Raw genomic sequence first — 17907 nt, forward strand, 5'->3', positions numbered from 1 at the left:
ATGAAGTGTTGTTTCATTTTGTTGATTTCATCGTTAATTTTATCGGATGAACATAGTTTTGTAGCTGTGTTTACTTGGTTTCTTAACATATTGAGTTTTTATTTTGTTCCACGTGCAGGGAGTGTATATAGCCCAGTATGAATGATTTTTCTGTTAATTTTTGTTTTGAATTGTGTGTCGGCTCTTGTGATCTTGAAGTTGAGAAATGCTATTTGGCTAGTTTTTTCCTGTTTGCAGGTGAGCTTCATGTTGCGGTGTATAGAGTTAACGTGATTGTTAAAAACTGTATGTTCTGGTACAGGTGTTTTGACGATACAATTTCTGGATTCTCATCTACAGAATTTACTACCACAAAAACTAACTTTACATTCAATGACCAAAACTACCTACAAATAAATGGTCTAAGTATGGGGAATCCCGTGTCATCAGTTTTAGCCAACATTTTCATGACACAGAATTCCCCATACTTAGGTCATTTATTTGTAGGTAGTTTTGGTCATTGAACATAAAGTTAGTTTTAGTGGTATTGAATTCTATAAGGGCTACTAATTGGTTGGTGGGGCTGTGTGTATAAGTGGATTGGGGGTTTTGAATATAAAGTTCTAAAGCTATCTTGCAGGCTTCAGTGGTTGGGACTTCTGTAAAGAAGGAAATTGCGTCAAAACTGGCCATTAAGACTTCATGATTTAGTTAATAAGAATAGATTTAATATTAAAAGAGTCTTTGAAAAAGAAACCGGCTGATGTTACACATTTAGAAAATGTCCATGCTAAGTATTTATTGAGGTTGCAGTTAAATGATTCAAAGGTCGTATTATGGATCGTAGTGGGTTTGTTAGGCTTGGGGGTGCCATATGGTTGTGGTGTTCGTGAGTCGGTCCTTTGTAGGTAAGAATAAAGGTTTTCTGATATTGTGTTGGTTTTTTTCATTTGTAGTAGTATTTTGTTTAATTGGTTTTTATGTGTTTTTGTTAGATTTGTGTGTATTAGTTTAAACTTGTTTGTATCTGATAAGACGTTGTTCATTTTTTAAATGTATTCTTTTGTGTTCATTATAACTGATGTTGTTGTCTTGTTTTAAGTTGTTTAACATCTTAGGGAGAGCTCTCACAATCACTAAGGGTGACTATCATAATCACAGTTTAACATCAACGGGAGGGCTGTCATAACCGTAGTTTAGAACCATTGGAAGTCCTGTCAGAACCTCATTTAAAAGTAATTGGAGTACTGTAATACAAGTACGGCTAAAAGGCAAAATCAAGTTTTATGAGAATGAAAATTGCTCAAACTTTTGTAAATCACAGACTAAAAATATCAAATATGATTTCGAGACAGGTTATTTGACTGAATCCATAAATAGTTTTATTATCTTTGACACCTCATTTCAGTACACTTACATTAACTATTGAATATTTTTATTTGGGGCATTTTAATAAAATTTTAAAAACAAACAAACCAAAATAAGATTGTTCTGGAACAAAATAAACGAACAAATTATGAGCTTCTGTGACATTACATCGTATTAAGTTTAATAATTAATTTATAAAACCTTTATTATTATCAGTGTAATTGTAATGTAATGCTACACATACCACCGATTTATAAATCACGTTTCGCTGACATAAGGTTTTATATACTTGTACTTTGGCCTGGCATGGCCGAACGCGTAAGGCGTGCGACTCGTAATCCGAGGGTCGCGGGTTCGCGCCCGCGTCGCGCTAAACATGCTCGCCCTTTCAGCCGTGGGGGCGTTATAATGTTACGGTCAATCCCACTATTCGTTGGTAAAAGAATAGCCCAAGAGTTGGCGGTGGGTGGTGATGACTAGCTGCCTTCCCTCTAGTCTTACACTGCTAAATTAGGGACGGCTAGCACAGATAGCCCTCGAGTAGCTTTGTGCGAAATTCAAAACAAACAAACAAATCATACTGTTCTAGGACTCCTGCTCTCTTTCCAAATTCAGTGTCTAACTCTGCATATCCTGTTTCTCTCCATTGCCCAGTATTTCGCTATACTCAATCTTTTTTTCCATTGGCTCTTTGCTTCTTTTAGTAGCAATTATAAACTTCGAGAGCAATAGCAACGAATGTTTCATTTTTTATTTTCTGCTTTATCTTTCTCATTCAGACTTTTCTTTCTAATCTTTTTTGTTATTATTTTTTAGTTTAGTAGAGCATCTCCTGCGGGTCTATAACGCGAGGACGAACTTTATATTTAAGATCCATGATTGCTTGGAGGATAACTCAAAAATATATGAAATTCTTCAGGTCCTCTTATCCATTGTCGCAAAAGCTTTGATGAAGTACAATCAAGAGCTTGGCAAAGAAAAAAAAAATCAGAATTGTATAGCGGCTTTCTTTAAACAAATGTATATCACTATTATGAAAAAATCTTTCATACTAATAACAGAATTTTGATAAATAGTAAAACTGGACAAAGTTTTAGATGCGGTTTGAACCCGTTATGTCAGAATGGATAGAGAGCACTTCAAACTATTTTAACCAGCTGTTTATAAACCACTGACATTTTACTACGCTAAATAAGATGTAAAATAAAAATTTAAGAAAGGAATTAATTTGTAATGACATATAATTCAAAAGATCTATGTTGTTTTGATGCTGAGATAAAAATATTTATTAATGTTTCAAGTGGACTTTTTAGTGAAACGTAAATAATTAAATTGGCCTTTTCCCAGTAGATATCTTTAAATAATACTTATTAAACCAGTTGCTATTTGCTCTACGTTTTTATAATATCATTAGGAAACACAATGTTTATTATTTGCAATAAATATCATTGACGTTTTTTTAAAAATTTTAGTTGTAAAAATTACTTGTCAACGTCACATTTTATAACTACTGCAATGTTTCTTAAGTATTGGTTTGATATAAAAAAGATTTTGCAATTTATTTTTCATAATAGTTTGAAGTATTAATGTATTAAATAAATTATTAAAGAAATTGATTCTGTTTTGTTTGTTAGGTCACTATTATTTAGAAGAAATGTCTAACTCGTGAACAAATGACTTTCATCAGGTACGAAAGAATCGTTAGATCATTTTTTATCACCTCTGTTTCTTAAATATTTTCGTGATTCTTGATTTTGTTACGACAATGTATAACAAGTTGTATTTCTATTCAGTGACAATAGCTCAAGACCCTAAAGGTCCATTATTTGTTGTCGAGCCTCCTTCGAAAGTAACATTTTATAATAACACCGAAGCTGTCATTCCGTGCTCTGCCACCGGAAGTCCAGATCCTGTAATTAGCTGGATTGATGAACGTGGAGATAAAATTCAAGATATACTCCACTTACGTCACATCAAACAAGATGGCTCCTTAGTTTTCCCGCCATTTTCGGCTGGTGAATATCGTCAGGACATACATATGGCTGTTTTTACGTGTGTAGCTGCGAACATCGTCGGTAGTATAAGAAGCCAGGACGTACAAGTGAGAGCAGGTAAAGAAACTAGAAGTAATTTATAATTATTTGTTTAACGTAATCGTATCTGGTCATATCATGATGAAATGTTTTGTTTTACTTTCAACAAATACAACTTTAACCTTTTATTTTAACTAGAATAAACATCTGGTAAACTACAAGACATTAGGTATATATTACATTTGTTTAAGTTATAAAAGCTTTCGTATGCATTTCAAGATACGACATCAAAGTCATTATAAACATTTAGAATCGTATTGAATTTTCAACTGATGAGAAACTATGTGAATTCTTTTCTTCGTTAATTTCATTGTTATTGTTTTTAATGTGTTCACAACGTGGAAAGAAATATCTCGTTCTAATCACAGATTTTTTTGTAAAAAAACTGGCTTATTAATAAGTTTAAAGCTATTGTAGATACACTGAGTAAATAAACTAAATAAAGAACAGCAACTCGTAGTAACGAACTTAGGAAGACACATCAGTTTCTTGTGCTAAAAAGTTATCTCCATTAACTCAGGTGCGCAGTACGCCCACTCATTTCAAATTTGTATGAGAGACATAAGAACAGTAAATCAGAAATATTACTAACAAAGCAAAGAAATTTTCCAAAGTTGGATTAACGAAGTGTTTTCTATGAAAAAAAATTTATAACACAGACAACAGAATAATAGATGATGCGTGTTTCATTGTTGTTCATTGTAATAGATTTTCTAAACTAAACAATAGTAACGTGTTCGATAGAACTTCCTGGAAAAATTCTCTAGGTAAAAAATTATCAGAAAATATAATTGTTTTTTTTCTTTTGTCTGTCTGACATTTTTAGAAAAGTATTACTGTTGAGTAGCGAATTCAGTGAAGGGACATACTCTGTTTGTTAAAAACCTCTGGTGTAGACACGTGTACTAATAGAGTATGTGCACGTGAGTCTTGCAAAATATTCATAGTTTATCGAGTCAGTTTCACAATGTCAATTTCTGAAACTTGCCCTAACTTCATTTCCTTGAAGTTCTAACAAGAATTTGTTGTTTACAGAAGGTTTTCCTTTTAGATAATTCCTGTAGATTATATATGTTAATCACAGAGCGCTTGCGTTTAGCTCCTTAACTACAGTGGATGTAGTTGATTAAACCAAAGAATGTAATTTGTAAGTCAGCTACCATTTAGAACTGATTCGTCCATAAAATAGACCGATATACGCGATATGTACCGATATATATATATATGTATAGGTACATGTGGGTTCGACGCCTTTTAACTTTTACTAGATTCAGTGATGTTTTCTTGTTTATAGCTCTCTTGTATACTAACATGTATCTTACAACTTTTAAGCTTGGGTTTTGGCACGAATGATCATCCGAAACCACGGTTATGTGTGACTTCATGTTTGATATGTGCGGGAAGTATAGTGGGACAGACATCACTATTAATAGCTAAAAACATAGATAGTGTTCTAGCCATGACTACGAAACGAGTTTGATATCAATAATTTTGTATGGACGTTGTGTACCTTAAGATTAAACACATTTGTGAATCAATATTATAATGCATCGCTAGGGGTTCTACATTGATATGAATATTTTTTATTGAATTTTGTTATAACTCAGAATCAATTACACAGAATCATATAATATAAAAGATAATAATATTATTATTATGTTATTAGCTGCGGTACATATAGATGGACAGAGAGACTAATAATTTATTAGATGGATTTGTATATTAACGGAAATAAGGAAAACTTGTAACTTGTCTGTCAGCACAAAATATGTTTTTCATATTTTGGAAACACAGGCATTTATCTTATGTTAGTAACAGAGTACAGTACTCATCCCTCGTGAGAACATAATAGAATATAAACACAGATGTTCTTCGGTCTCTTTCTTTGTATGTTACAGATGTCTTCAAAACACACGAATACAGCGAAATATATTTATGGACTTGTCTATACAGTAATTTTTCTTAAATTAAGCCTAGTTTTGTTTTGTTTTCTTTACGTGCAAATGATTGAATTCTTACCATGAGCAAGTTATGCATGAAGCAAGCGAATTTTTCTTCTCCAACGGATATGTAAAAAACCAAACCGACCCCCGATCTTTGTCTTTCTGGTTGCAAATCGATTTTGCAACATTTGGGTTTTAAAGATATATCTTTATAGTGTACGTATGATATTCTACACACCTACGTCTGGATATTCACTTGCTTAAAAAAGAATAAGATAAAAGTTCTCGGAAAAAACTGGAGATTTTGTGCAGGGAAAAGAAAACTTTGTTATTAATTAACTGGTGAAAAAACAATCACGGAAGATAATTGAAATATACAACAAAACAATTTTGTTTCTTCTAGTTTTCATATGTATGTACATATATGTTGTTTGTTTGTAGTTAAACATAAAGTTACATAAAAAGTTATTTGTTTGTTTGTTTTGGAATTTCGCACAAAGCTACTCGAGGGCTATCTGTGCTAGCCGTCCCTAATTTAGCAGTGTAAGACTAGAGGGAAGGCAGCTAGTCATTACCACCCACCGCCAACTCTTGGGCTACTCTTTTACCAATGAATAGTGGGATTGACCGTCACATTATAACGCCCCCACGGCTGGGAGGGCGATCATGTTTGGCGCGACCGGGATGCGAACCCGCGACCCTCCGATTACGAGTCGCACGCCTTGGCCATGCTGGGCCTAAAAAGTGATTTGTACTGTCCATAAGAACTATGACTCTCTTAGGGTAGCGAAGTGTCTCGACATCTAATTAGTGACGTGCATGAACGGATTAACGAGGTTCCAACTGTCCCTATCGAGTATCTATCGAAACCACAGCCAAACGAGCGAGCTTGGAGAAATGTACTGTCCATCACGGGAAATCCAAGCTCGAGTTATTATAAGTCCGTAGACTTGCTCCTGAATGCATATATCTTATAACAACTTACAAATTAGGCTATAATATTTTACTTCCAATTTCAAATGAAGTCGTATTACAGAATACTGTTGATCAATTCTTGACTATAATAAAGTTACTGTCCCAAATTCATAATTTCTCCTCATCATAAAAAAAACAAAACAACTGCCTCGATTTATTGTTCATAAGTTTGTATGTTCTTCATGTGCCATGAATTATATAGGATTAAACAACAGGTAGCTCTCAGCCGCTATAAAGGAGTATATTCCTGGAAATACTGAGAATCCGTCAAATATTACACATTACATTTTGAAATGTAACACGTATATTAGGTTTGTTTGTCTATTTTTGAATTTCGCGCAAAGCTACACGAGGACCATCTGCGCTAGCCGTACCTAATTTAACAGTGTTAGTTTAAAGGGAAAGCAACTAGTCGTCACCACCCACCGCCAACTCTTGGGCTACTCTTTTTACCAACGAATAGTGGGATTGACCGTCATATTATGACGCTCCCACGGCTGAAAGAGCGAACATGTTTGGTGTGACGGGAATTCGAACCTGCGACCCTCAGATTACGAGTCGAGTGCCTTAACCACCTGGCCATGCTGGGCCTCGTATATAAGGAGCGAGAATTTTTATTTTAGTGTGTGTCTGTGTAAACATTGTATGTTCACACTCAATGTTGCTGTTATGATTGTATACTGAAATTGTTAAAACATCATCTTTCATTGATTTATTTACTACATGCAGACGAATGGAAGGACATATAGATAGACACACAAACGGATAACTTAGTAATTTGCAAAGAGAAGAAAGAAAAAAGTATTATGCTGAAGAAATATACAACTTAACTTTAGAAAGTAATCTGACACCCCCAGTGGCACAGCGGAACGTCTGTGGACTTATCAAGCTATCCATACACTTGATGGGCACAGCACAGATAGCCCCTTATGTAGCTTTGTGACCGACTATAAAGAAATAAACAAAACAAATTAATCTGATATTAATTTGCTCGATGTCACAGCTTAAGTTCCTATATCTTGATAATACTAAAATTTTACATGGTTGACACTTAGCACCCATATAGTTGCAAGCATCATAGCCGTTTAATGATATGCATGCCTTAACCATTGCTATATCTATCGTATTCTTACGGACTTGAGAAGTCCTGACATTGCACGAAAAGCCTCGTTGGCACTGGATATAGCAGATATAGTTTGGATGACAGATTATTATATACTCTTCTTAACCGTTACTAAGAAGTTCTTATTAATAATTACAAGGTATTTTGTAACTACTCTGTTGAAAGTTTTAGTTTTACAAGAGCACTCATAATTCTGATAACTGTTAACAGCTAATATATTTAAAAATAACAAACAGAGAAGTGGGGGTTGAATTGACAGAAGTCTCAAATGTCTATGTGATAGTAAGAAAAAATAAGAATCAGAATCTCAATCTTTTTTGATAACAGCCCTGCAGCACAGTTTTCGTTTCAGAAATATCCATAGTAATACTGCCATGTTCAAAGCACATCACTACTAATTGAATTGTTTCTATAAGTCATCTAGCAAATGAGGACGACAATTTCTCAATACTTGTTTCAACAGTCCGATTTCACTATGTCTCGTGAGTTATCCGATATGTCTTCGTATGGAATAGCCTGAATACCCATTTCATTCTTCAGCTGCTTGAGGTGTGCGATGGTGGTAGAAACTTGTGTGCACATGACTTGTATCACTCTTCCAGATGGGAGGGGCATCATTCTTTGTTATGGTGCATATACTTTGGCCTACATTGAATACGTGAACAGCTTTTATCACTGATCTTTGTGTTTGTGGTGTCTAACTTTTTTGCTTATCACACCTGCAGTACCATTCGTTGCATGTCTCTTTTTCGAAGGTCCTCAGTCCCCATTTTGATCCGTATTTTGTTTTCAATCACATTAAATAAAAGCGGTATCACTGTGTTGAAAATTCTATATCCTTTGTGTGAATACATCTTTATTATCTGAGTGTTTGAATAAGCTGCATTGGAAAAAGCTGATACAAACCTTACCCAAGATCGATCAATTGCCAGTGGTATCACACAACCAACAAAACACCAAACAATGTAGTTTTAATACATTTCGTTCCAACCACGACCTTCTACTGGCTGTGATTGTCACTGTGTATTTGCATATCCAAAATCGTTTCAGTATAATGTACTTAACCCTCCGCATATGGTAAACTATTGATTCAATTTTGTAATAATAAGGCAACATTCTTTCCCTATAAAAAAGGAAGTTGTAGCTTTATATATTGTTTATTTATAATAATAACAGCAGCAACCTTTATATTATTTTTTATGGCGTTACTTTGCTGTAATTGAACTGTCAAAAGTAGATAAAAAAATTCTTAGGGGATTCAATTTTATAGAACAGTGAATTTTATCCGTGTGACATTCGAAGACAGTTCGTATTTTTCGCATTACGACTGTTTCGAGCATATAACGTCGGAATTTGAAAACACTTTTCCAATATCCTCAAAAACTTTATATTATATTTAAAACAAATTCCGAGAGGTTACATTTCTTACGTTTTTTCTCTGTATAACGCACACGTAGCAACTTCTTGTTTTCTTGGTTAATTTATTTTTTATAAGATTGTTTGTTTGTTCGTTTCTCTTATAGCAAAGCCGCATCGGGCTATCTGTTGAGCCCACCAAGGAGAATCGAACCCCTGATTTTAGCGTTGTAACTCCATAGACTTATCGCTGTATCAGCGGGGGGTATTTGTTTAATAAGATAATTCCAAACTAAACGTGGTTTGTTTTCAATTATAAATTATCAGAGCTCATTATAAAGAGGGGTTTTCTTTCATAATTAATATGATTCTTTTTGTTATAATAACTTGTAATGTACTTATTATTTTCTAAAATACTTTTACTGTTGCAAACGTATTATTGATATTAAATCACGAGAGAAATATGTGAACCAAAATGAGTTCCTGTTTAGCCTTTGTTAACCTTGTCATATTGACTCCTCTCATATTTAGGGTGCAGTACATACTGTCTTATATTTCAATTTACACGTTTAAGTGTATTGATTTCTTCCGCAAGCTGCCTCAGTTGACTTCTTCTTTCTATGTATGTTTGTATTTGTTTGAACAGATAGCCCAGATAGAAGGCATCTCCCAGGCTACCCCTTTGTGACCGAATGGTGAAATTTAGCGTACCGATGGTTTCAAAGTGCGGAGCGTGTTTTGAGGGAAAACGTGCCACGAACCGTGAATCATATTCACCGTAAGAACACGCTAACCACTAGGACATGTCCGTCCCGCCTTGAATCCTATATCCTCATTTACTTGTTTCACATAATAACCTTAACTGACCCTTGTACCTCATGTTAGCAATTTTACTCTTTTAAACTAATCAATACCTACTCTTATAACGAGTCCACTTGACCTCTGTACTATTTATCACAGGACATCTCCTATTAGGAACCAACCCCTATATTCTTACTTCTCCTTTTAGCTATTCTAACCTCCACAGAAAACACTATCACGAGCCCACTTGATCCCTTTATCTTGTCTATTGTCTTATCACGCATATTTTCACAAAAATCATTTCAATATCACGAGCCAAGTTGACCTCTTCCTACAAATCTTACAGTACTTAAGTACACAAAAACTTTACTCTCATGAATCCATTTGACCTCTGTATTTTTACGTACTTTACTCATAGTACGAACCAGTACAACGCCCAATAATAAAATAGTTATTCTTTATTGTATGCGAGTTAGTTTATGACGAAGATAAGTCGTCTGTTTTGGTACTGTCACTGTCTGATAACTATCTTACTGAACATAACTGGATATATATTATCGGACAAAATTTCAACACATTTCTATCTACTGTGTGAGAGAGATCTTTCTGCTTTTTTAAGCTATGAAGAGAACCGATAAATTATTTATGAAGAGTATTTAATAAGTATTAAACTACATCATAATTGTATTTAAAGCCACAATACTATAACGTTACATCACGAACAAAGTTTATGCTTTATACTAATGCAAGTTATTTAATAATTATAAAGTTGGAAGCATTGAATCATGATAATTGTTGTTTGCGTTTTGAAAGTGTGACATGAAATGTTCGAAAAATTGGAATAAAATAAATTCTCACGGTCTTTTGCGCAAAGTAGCCCAAGAAAGGCAAACTGATCCAGAACTGTTTAGACATTGATTAACAGACCAGACGCGGAGAGCGACAACGTCAGGAACATCTGGTGCCCAGCCTGTTTGTTCATCCTTTCTCTGTGACAGCATGAAAGGCTCTCATAACGAAAATGTGAGCAACTTGGTAGAAAACCAAAGGTACTTGACAGATGATGGTCTAGACGTCAGAGGAGTCTCTATTACATCCTCCTTAGAAAAGATTTATTCGAAAACTGAACAGATACTACACTTTCACAAAAACTTCGACTCAATTGAAGATATTGTTTCTGAATATTTGAATGCATGTTTGGAATTAGAAGTCAGGAAAAGAAATACACACAATATAAAAGTCTCAAAAGAGATAATTATCAAACGGTCTGCTGTGGTGAATATAGTATGTTTTTATAACTGATTTCTCGACTGGACAGATTTAGATATAAGACAGTTTTTGGTATACTTTTGTTTACTTTACCGTATCAGAGACGTCTGGTGACAGTTTTAAGTTATTAAGATATGTAGGTTTGTTTTATGTGTGAACCTGATTGGAATATGAATAGAATTTCCTAAAAGTGAAAAAAATATATGTCTGTAAAAGAGATTCCCTTTCTAAAGAAAAACAACGTATTTCCTGGCTTTTGTCAAGATCTCAATATGACAATATGGCTGACGACTTTTGAAACTGGTGTAACTTTGATGTTGGGGAACACACAAACATTGAATCACCAAACAAGAACACGAACTATGTAGATTAAGGTGTTACCTTGGAATACGTTTTAAAGCTTAAATGAACAAAACCATAAGACTGGAATCAGTTACTTTGTGTACTTATTTGCCTATCATATTTGCATCTTAAATATGAAAATTACTTCTTGTGTCTTTCAAGTATACATAAGTATTATTTGGTTTTTAATTTTGCTTAATTGTATTTGTGTTTGTATATTTTACAACTTAAATACGCTAATCCCCCGTTTAGTGCTGAGGAAGGGTTCCTGAGTTAATCAGGATAATTTTAACATATATATGTATATATATATATATATGGAGATATGCAACTGAAGGCACTGTTTTTCACCTACAAATGATGTATAAGTACTTTATTTATGTACCGGTAAATTTAAATAAAATTACTCACTATAATATCGTCGTTGCTGGAAAAAAAGAAAATTTTTATTAGCTTTCAATTTTGTTTGGCTAGAGAGCCATCAAATACAAAACTAGATCTCTCCTGCCACGCCTACCTTTGACACACTGTCTTTTAGGATTTGTCAATACTCGTAGTTCTCTCTTATGTTTGCGACTATACTAGTTATAATCAATAGACAGGCAAAGTTATCCTCTATTACATTACGTATTATATTACGTTGTTTATCCTACAGAGATTTGTTTATCGCTTCTTTAGAATTTTTTTTTTCCTCCACGGATCGACATTACGTAAATGGATGGTGTTTTAAAGTTTCATATTGCGTTGCTAGAATCGCCAAAAAATATGTGATAGTTACGGGATTTCGTTTGCTTTTTGCGTGTTATTATTCTATATTCTTTGTTGCATTATTTTATTAAATAAAAATTATTTAGTGCACTTCTACTATTTGTATGAAAAGTAGTGTTCAGAGAGATATAATTTTTTCATATTTTTTTTCTTTCTCGGAAAACCCTTCCCCCCGCGCTAGTACAGCGCTAAAATCAGGGGTTCGATTCCCCTCGGTGGACTCAGCAGATAGCCTGATATGGCTATGCGAAAAGAAAAACACACATACGCTCTCCTGAAAAACAAAATATCTCAACGAGGGAAGCTCTCAATAATAAATTAGCTTAAAGCGGGATGGTATTGTATTCTAAATAGAATATAATGTTACTATATTGCTTCCCACATTGTCAATGCTGTGGTGCTAGTGAAGAAATGCCGGAAAGCAAAATCTACTACATAACCGTGTAAGATAGGATTTGTGCAAAATAATGGCGGTATGGCGTTCCGGTTGAAAAAAAAAAGAAAGCAAAAAATACAGGTTCGCCGTGTCCACGCATTCTCATCACAATACATCTATACACATGGTTCTGAGTATATATTTCTATTAGCCCAAGAGTTGGCGGTGGGTGGTGATGACTAGCTGCCTTCCCTCTAGTCTTACACTGCTAAATTAGGAACGGCTAGCACAGATAGCCCTCGAGTAGCTTTGTGCGAAATTTCCAAACAAACAAAAATATATTTCTATATGTTATTTCAGCTACGTACATTTTTACAGAAAACAAAACTAACGAAAGCAAGCATTTTGGCAACAATTGGGTCCTCAGATATCAATTATCACCTCAACTATGCTCACACAATGTTCGTACAATACTTTAATTCATTTACTAGGCAATTCTATCAGTTTTTTATCCTTGTCTTACCTCTCTGTTTATCCAAGTAAATAAACTAGGGTTCAAATCGATTCCATTGTACAGGTTAACATAATTTGAAACTCGTGAATGATGGGCCACTCTCCAAAATCGCTTGGGATTTTAGGTTGTATTGTGTTATATTGTTTTATTATTTATTAAGCTATATTCGAACATGGTATCAACAGACAGGCCCAGGGAATAATGACTTCATCTTTATTTGGAGTGGTTGTACTTTTGAATCCATAAAGCTGTTCCTCATCCACAAATAAATCTTGTAACGATAAAAACACTATCAGTCATCAAATCACTTAAATAATAAAAATCATGTAAACTATAACGATAAAAACATTATCAGTCACCAAATCACTTAAATAGTAAAAATCACGTAAACTATAACGATAAAAACACTATCAGTCACCAAATCATTTAAATAATAAAAATCACGTAAACTATAACGATAAAAACACTATCAGTCGCAAAATCACTTAAATAATAAAAATCACGTAAACTATAACGATAAAAACACTATCAGTCACCAAATCACTTAAATAGTAAAAATCACGTAAACTATAACGATAAAAACACTATCAGTCACCAAATCACTTAAATAATAAAAATCACGTAAACTATAACGATAAAAACATTATCAGTCACCAAATCACTTAAATAATAAAAATCACGTAAACTATAACGATAAAAACATTATCAGTCACCAAATCACTTAAATAATAAAAAATCACGTAAACTATAACGATAAAACATTATCAGTCACCAAATCACTTAAATAATAAAATCACGTAAACTATAACGATAAAACATTATCAGTCACCAAATCACTTAAATAATAAAAATCACGTAAACTATAACGATAAAAACATTATCAGTCACCAAATCACTTAAATAATAAAAAATCACGTAAACTATAACGATAAAAACATTATCAGTCACCAAATCACTTAAATAATAAAATCACGTAAAGTATAACGATAAAACACTATCAGTCACCAAATCATTTAAATAATAAAATCACGTAAACTATAACGATAAAAACATTATCAGTCACCAAATCACTTAAATAATAAAAATCACGTAAACTATAACGATAAAAACATTATCAGTCACCAAATCACTTAAATAATAAAAATCACGTAAACTATAACGATAAAAACATTATCAGTCACCAAATCACTTAAATAATAAAAATCACGTAAACTATAACGATAAAAACATTATCAGTCACCAAATCAGTTAAATAATAAAATCACGTAAACTATAACGATAAAAACATTATCAGTCACCAAATCATTTAAATAATAAAAATCACGTAAACTATAACGATAAAAACATTATCAGTCACCAACTCACTTAAATAATAAAAATCACGTAAACTATAACGATAAAAACACTATCAGTCACCAAATCATTTAAATAATAAAAATCACGTAAACTATAACGATAAAAACACTATCAGTCGCAAAATCACTTAAATAATAAAAATCACGTAAACTATAACGATAAAAAACACTATCAGTCACCAAATCACTTAAATAGTAAAAACCACGTAAACTATAACGATAAAAACACTATCAGTCACCAAATCACTTAAATAATAAAAATCACGTAAACTATAACGACAAAAACACCATCAGTCACCAAATCACTTAAATAATAAAAATCACGTAAACTATAACGATAAAAACATTATCAGTCACCAAATCACTTAAATAATAAAAATCACGTAAACTATAACGATAAAAACATTATCAGTCACCAAATCACTTAAATAATAAAAAATCACGTAAACTATAACGATAAAAACATTATCAGTCACCAAATCACTTAAATAATAAAAATCACGTAAACTATAACGATAAAAACATTATCAGTCACCAAATCACTTAAATAATAAAAATCACGTAAACTATAACGATAAAACATTATCAGTCACCAAATCACTTAAATAATAAAATCACGTAAACTATAACGATAAAAACATTATCAGTCACCAAATCACTTAAATAATAAAAATCACGTAAACTATAACGATAAAAACATTATCAGTCACCAAATCACTTAAATAATATAAATCACGTAAACTATAACGATAAAAACATTATCAGTCACCAAATCACTTAAATAATAAAAATCACGTAAAGTATAACGATAAAAACACTATCAGTCACCAAATCATTTAAATAATAAAAATCACGTAAACTATAACGATAAAAACATTATCAGTCACCAAATCACTTAAATAATAAAAATCACGTAAACTATAACGATAAAAACATTATCAGTCACCAAATCACTTAAATAATAAAAAATCACGTAAACTATAACGATAAAAACATTATCAGTCACCAAATCACTTAAATAATAAAAATCACGTAAACTATAACGATAAAAACATTATCAGTCACCAAATCAGTTAAATAATAAAAATCACGTAAACTATAACGATAAAAACATTATCAGTCACCAAATCACTTAAATAATAAAAAATCACGTAAACTATAACGATAAAAACATTATCAGTCACCAACTCACTTAAATAATAAAAATCAGGTAAACTATAACGATAAAAACATTATCAGTCACCAAATCAGTTAAATAATAAAAATCACGTAAACTATAACGATAAAAACATTATCAGTCACCAAATCACTTAAATAATAAAAATCACGTAAAGTATAACGATAAAAACATTATCAGTCACCAAATCACTTAAATAATAAAAAATCACGCAAACTATAACGATAAAAACATTATGAGTCACTAAATCACTTAAATAATAAAAAAATCACGCAAACTATAACGATAAAAACATTATCAGTCACCAAATCACTTAAATAATAAAAATCACGTAAACTATAACGATAAAAATATTATCGGTCACTAAATCACGTAAATAATAAAATTAATTACACTATAACAATAACTATTATCAGTTACTAAATCAATTACACTGTAACAATAACTATTATCAGTTACTAAATCAATTACACTGTAACAATAACTATTATCAGTTACTAAATCAAGTACACTGTAACAATAACTATTATCAGTTACTAGATCAATTACACTGTAACAATAACTATTATCAGTTACTAGATCAATTACACTGTAACAATAACTATTATCAGTTACTAGATCAATTACACTGTAACAATAACTATTATCAGTTACTAAATCAGTTACACTGTAACAATAACTATTATCAGTTACTAAATCAGTTACACTGTAACAATAACTATTATCAGTTACTAAATCAGTTACACTGTAACAATAACTATTATCAGTTACTAGATCAATTAAACGATATTTTAAAAGTGATAACACTCACATGTATTAAATAAATATCACAAAGAAGAAAAATATGAATCCCAAGTTAGCAGATTAACTTCACTATATTCTGACTTGTAATTTCAAACCATGGCTGTCAAGAATCAAAGATAATTTTATTTAAAATAACAAAACTATTCAGTTAACACTTGAGCACCTTGGCTCCTCTATAAACATTTGTAAATTGATTTGCACACATATACTTGCTGTTTCGGTTATTTGCACTTGACATTATTTATAAAAGAGAGAGAGAGAAACACATAGAAATTTATTTTATTTTTATTCGCAACCAGATTGTTGAATTTCTGTAATATATCAGTATTAGATTATTCAGGAAACAAAATACCAATATTCCTTCAATAGAGCAATAAAAGCAAAAGAAAGTGTTTCAATAAATAAGTAGAGGAACTGATGAACAAGGAAGGATATAGACGCAAAGAAAGACAGACAGATAAATTTATGAAGAAAAGCTAACTGCGTTGGTCTGGAACTAAACTATCAATCACATCTGTCATCGCTCTAGTTGCAGCTTCTTGACTTGATGAATGTCTCCAGCTAAAATTATGATAATGATTGATCTGAGTGAAACAGAAAGCATTGTATTCTAGATGAATAATCACGTGGAGAGCTGTAACTAGAATCTCACTTTCACACGAAGCACTTGAAACCTAAACCTAGGAGAGTCCATAAAAAATTACGAGTATAAGCCTTATATTTTCCAAGAAACGGTTTTCTTCTTGAAGAATTTGGCGTTATCGATTCATTGTCGTTACTTTGATTTTTTATATATAGCAATATTTCAAACTAATATTTTATAATTCAGACCGTCTTTTGTTTTCACTAACTTTCATTTAGTTTTCATGAGATGGAAACTTTTAATACGATTTATTTGTTTCTTGTTTCTCTCTCTTTTCGATGTCTATGAAATAAAATACAAGATGGTTTGAAAGTTTGTAAAATACACATAGTTTTAGGGAATATAACTCATAGTCTGTAAGGATATATCAATTGTTCTAATAATTCTATACTTTTCGTATGTCTTATTATCATTAGTATATTTAAATTACCATGTTAAATGTTAAATTTCGGTGGTAAAATTATTAATGGTTATTCACGGACACAAATATGCGATGTGGATGTTTATAAGCAAAAACCTGAAACAAATCCTGCTACATAATATACTTCTTGTTTTTTTCAAAACCATTTTACTCTAATAGTTAGAACTGCATAAATATTCTTACAGAAACGATGCATTCCAATGATTCACTGATTTACCGTACTAAGCAAGATAATCCCATGCACTTACACATACATCAACCTGAACACTTCCATTTCGTTACCTAGCTGTTGTGCTAGCGGCTCAGAGAAAACGTCGATCGAGCTTTGAAACTACATTATGACAGCCTTATTTCGCTTCTGAAGATAACTAAACACACACAGAAGAAGTAAAATGTAATCTTTGAAAGCCTTTTCTATGTGTAAATTTCAGCATGTAATAGTTGTAGGGCTGTGGGAACGAAACCACGTGCTGTTAAGAAAAGTCTATTTAATTTCTATTCTCTCCGCGATTTCCTTATTAGGTCCACGGACTAAAACCAGAACGTAATTCCTGTAGAGAATTCGGCATTTTATGGTCGGTTTTCCATCAGCTTGCTAAT

At 32.2% G+C, this 17907-nt stretch overlaps 1 protein-coding gene across 2 annotated transcripts in view; it reads left to right on the top strand.

Annotated features, from left to right (window-relative positions):
* The window catches only part of LOC143249644 (cell adhesion molecule Dscam1-like), an 85315-nt gene that overhangs the window by 5928 nt on the left and 61480 nt on the right, over positions 1-17907 (top strand). For both annotated transcript variants that reach the window (XM_076499886.1, XM_076499887.1), the window contains exon 2: positions 3141-3458. In XM_076499886.1, the coding sequence (XP_076356001.1) occupies positions 3141-3458 (318 nt within the window). The remainder of the gene's footprint in view (positions 1-3140; positions 3459-17907) is intronic.

This window comes from Tachypleus tridentatus, chromosome 4 (genome assembly GCF_004210375.1).
Source record: "Tachypleus tridentatus isolate NWPU-2018 chromosome 4, ASM421037v1, whole genome shotgun sequence".
In the NCBI taxonomy this organism is placed as follows: Eukaryota; Metazoa; Arthropoda; class Merostomata; order Xiphosura; family Limulidae; genus Tachypleus; species Tachypleus tridentatus.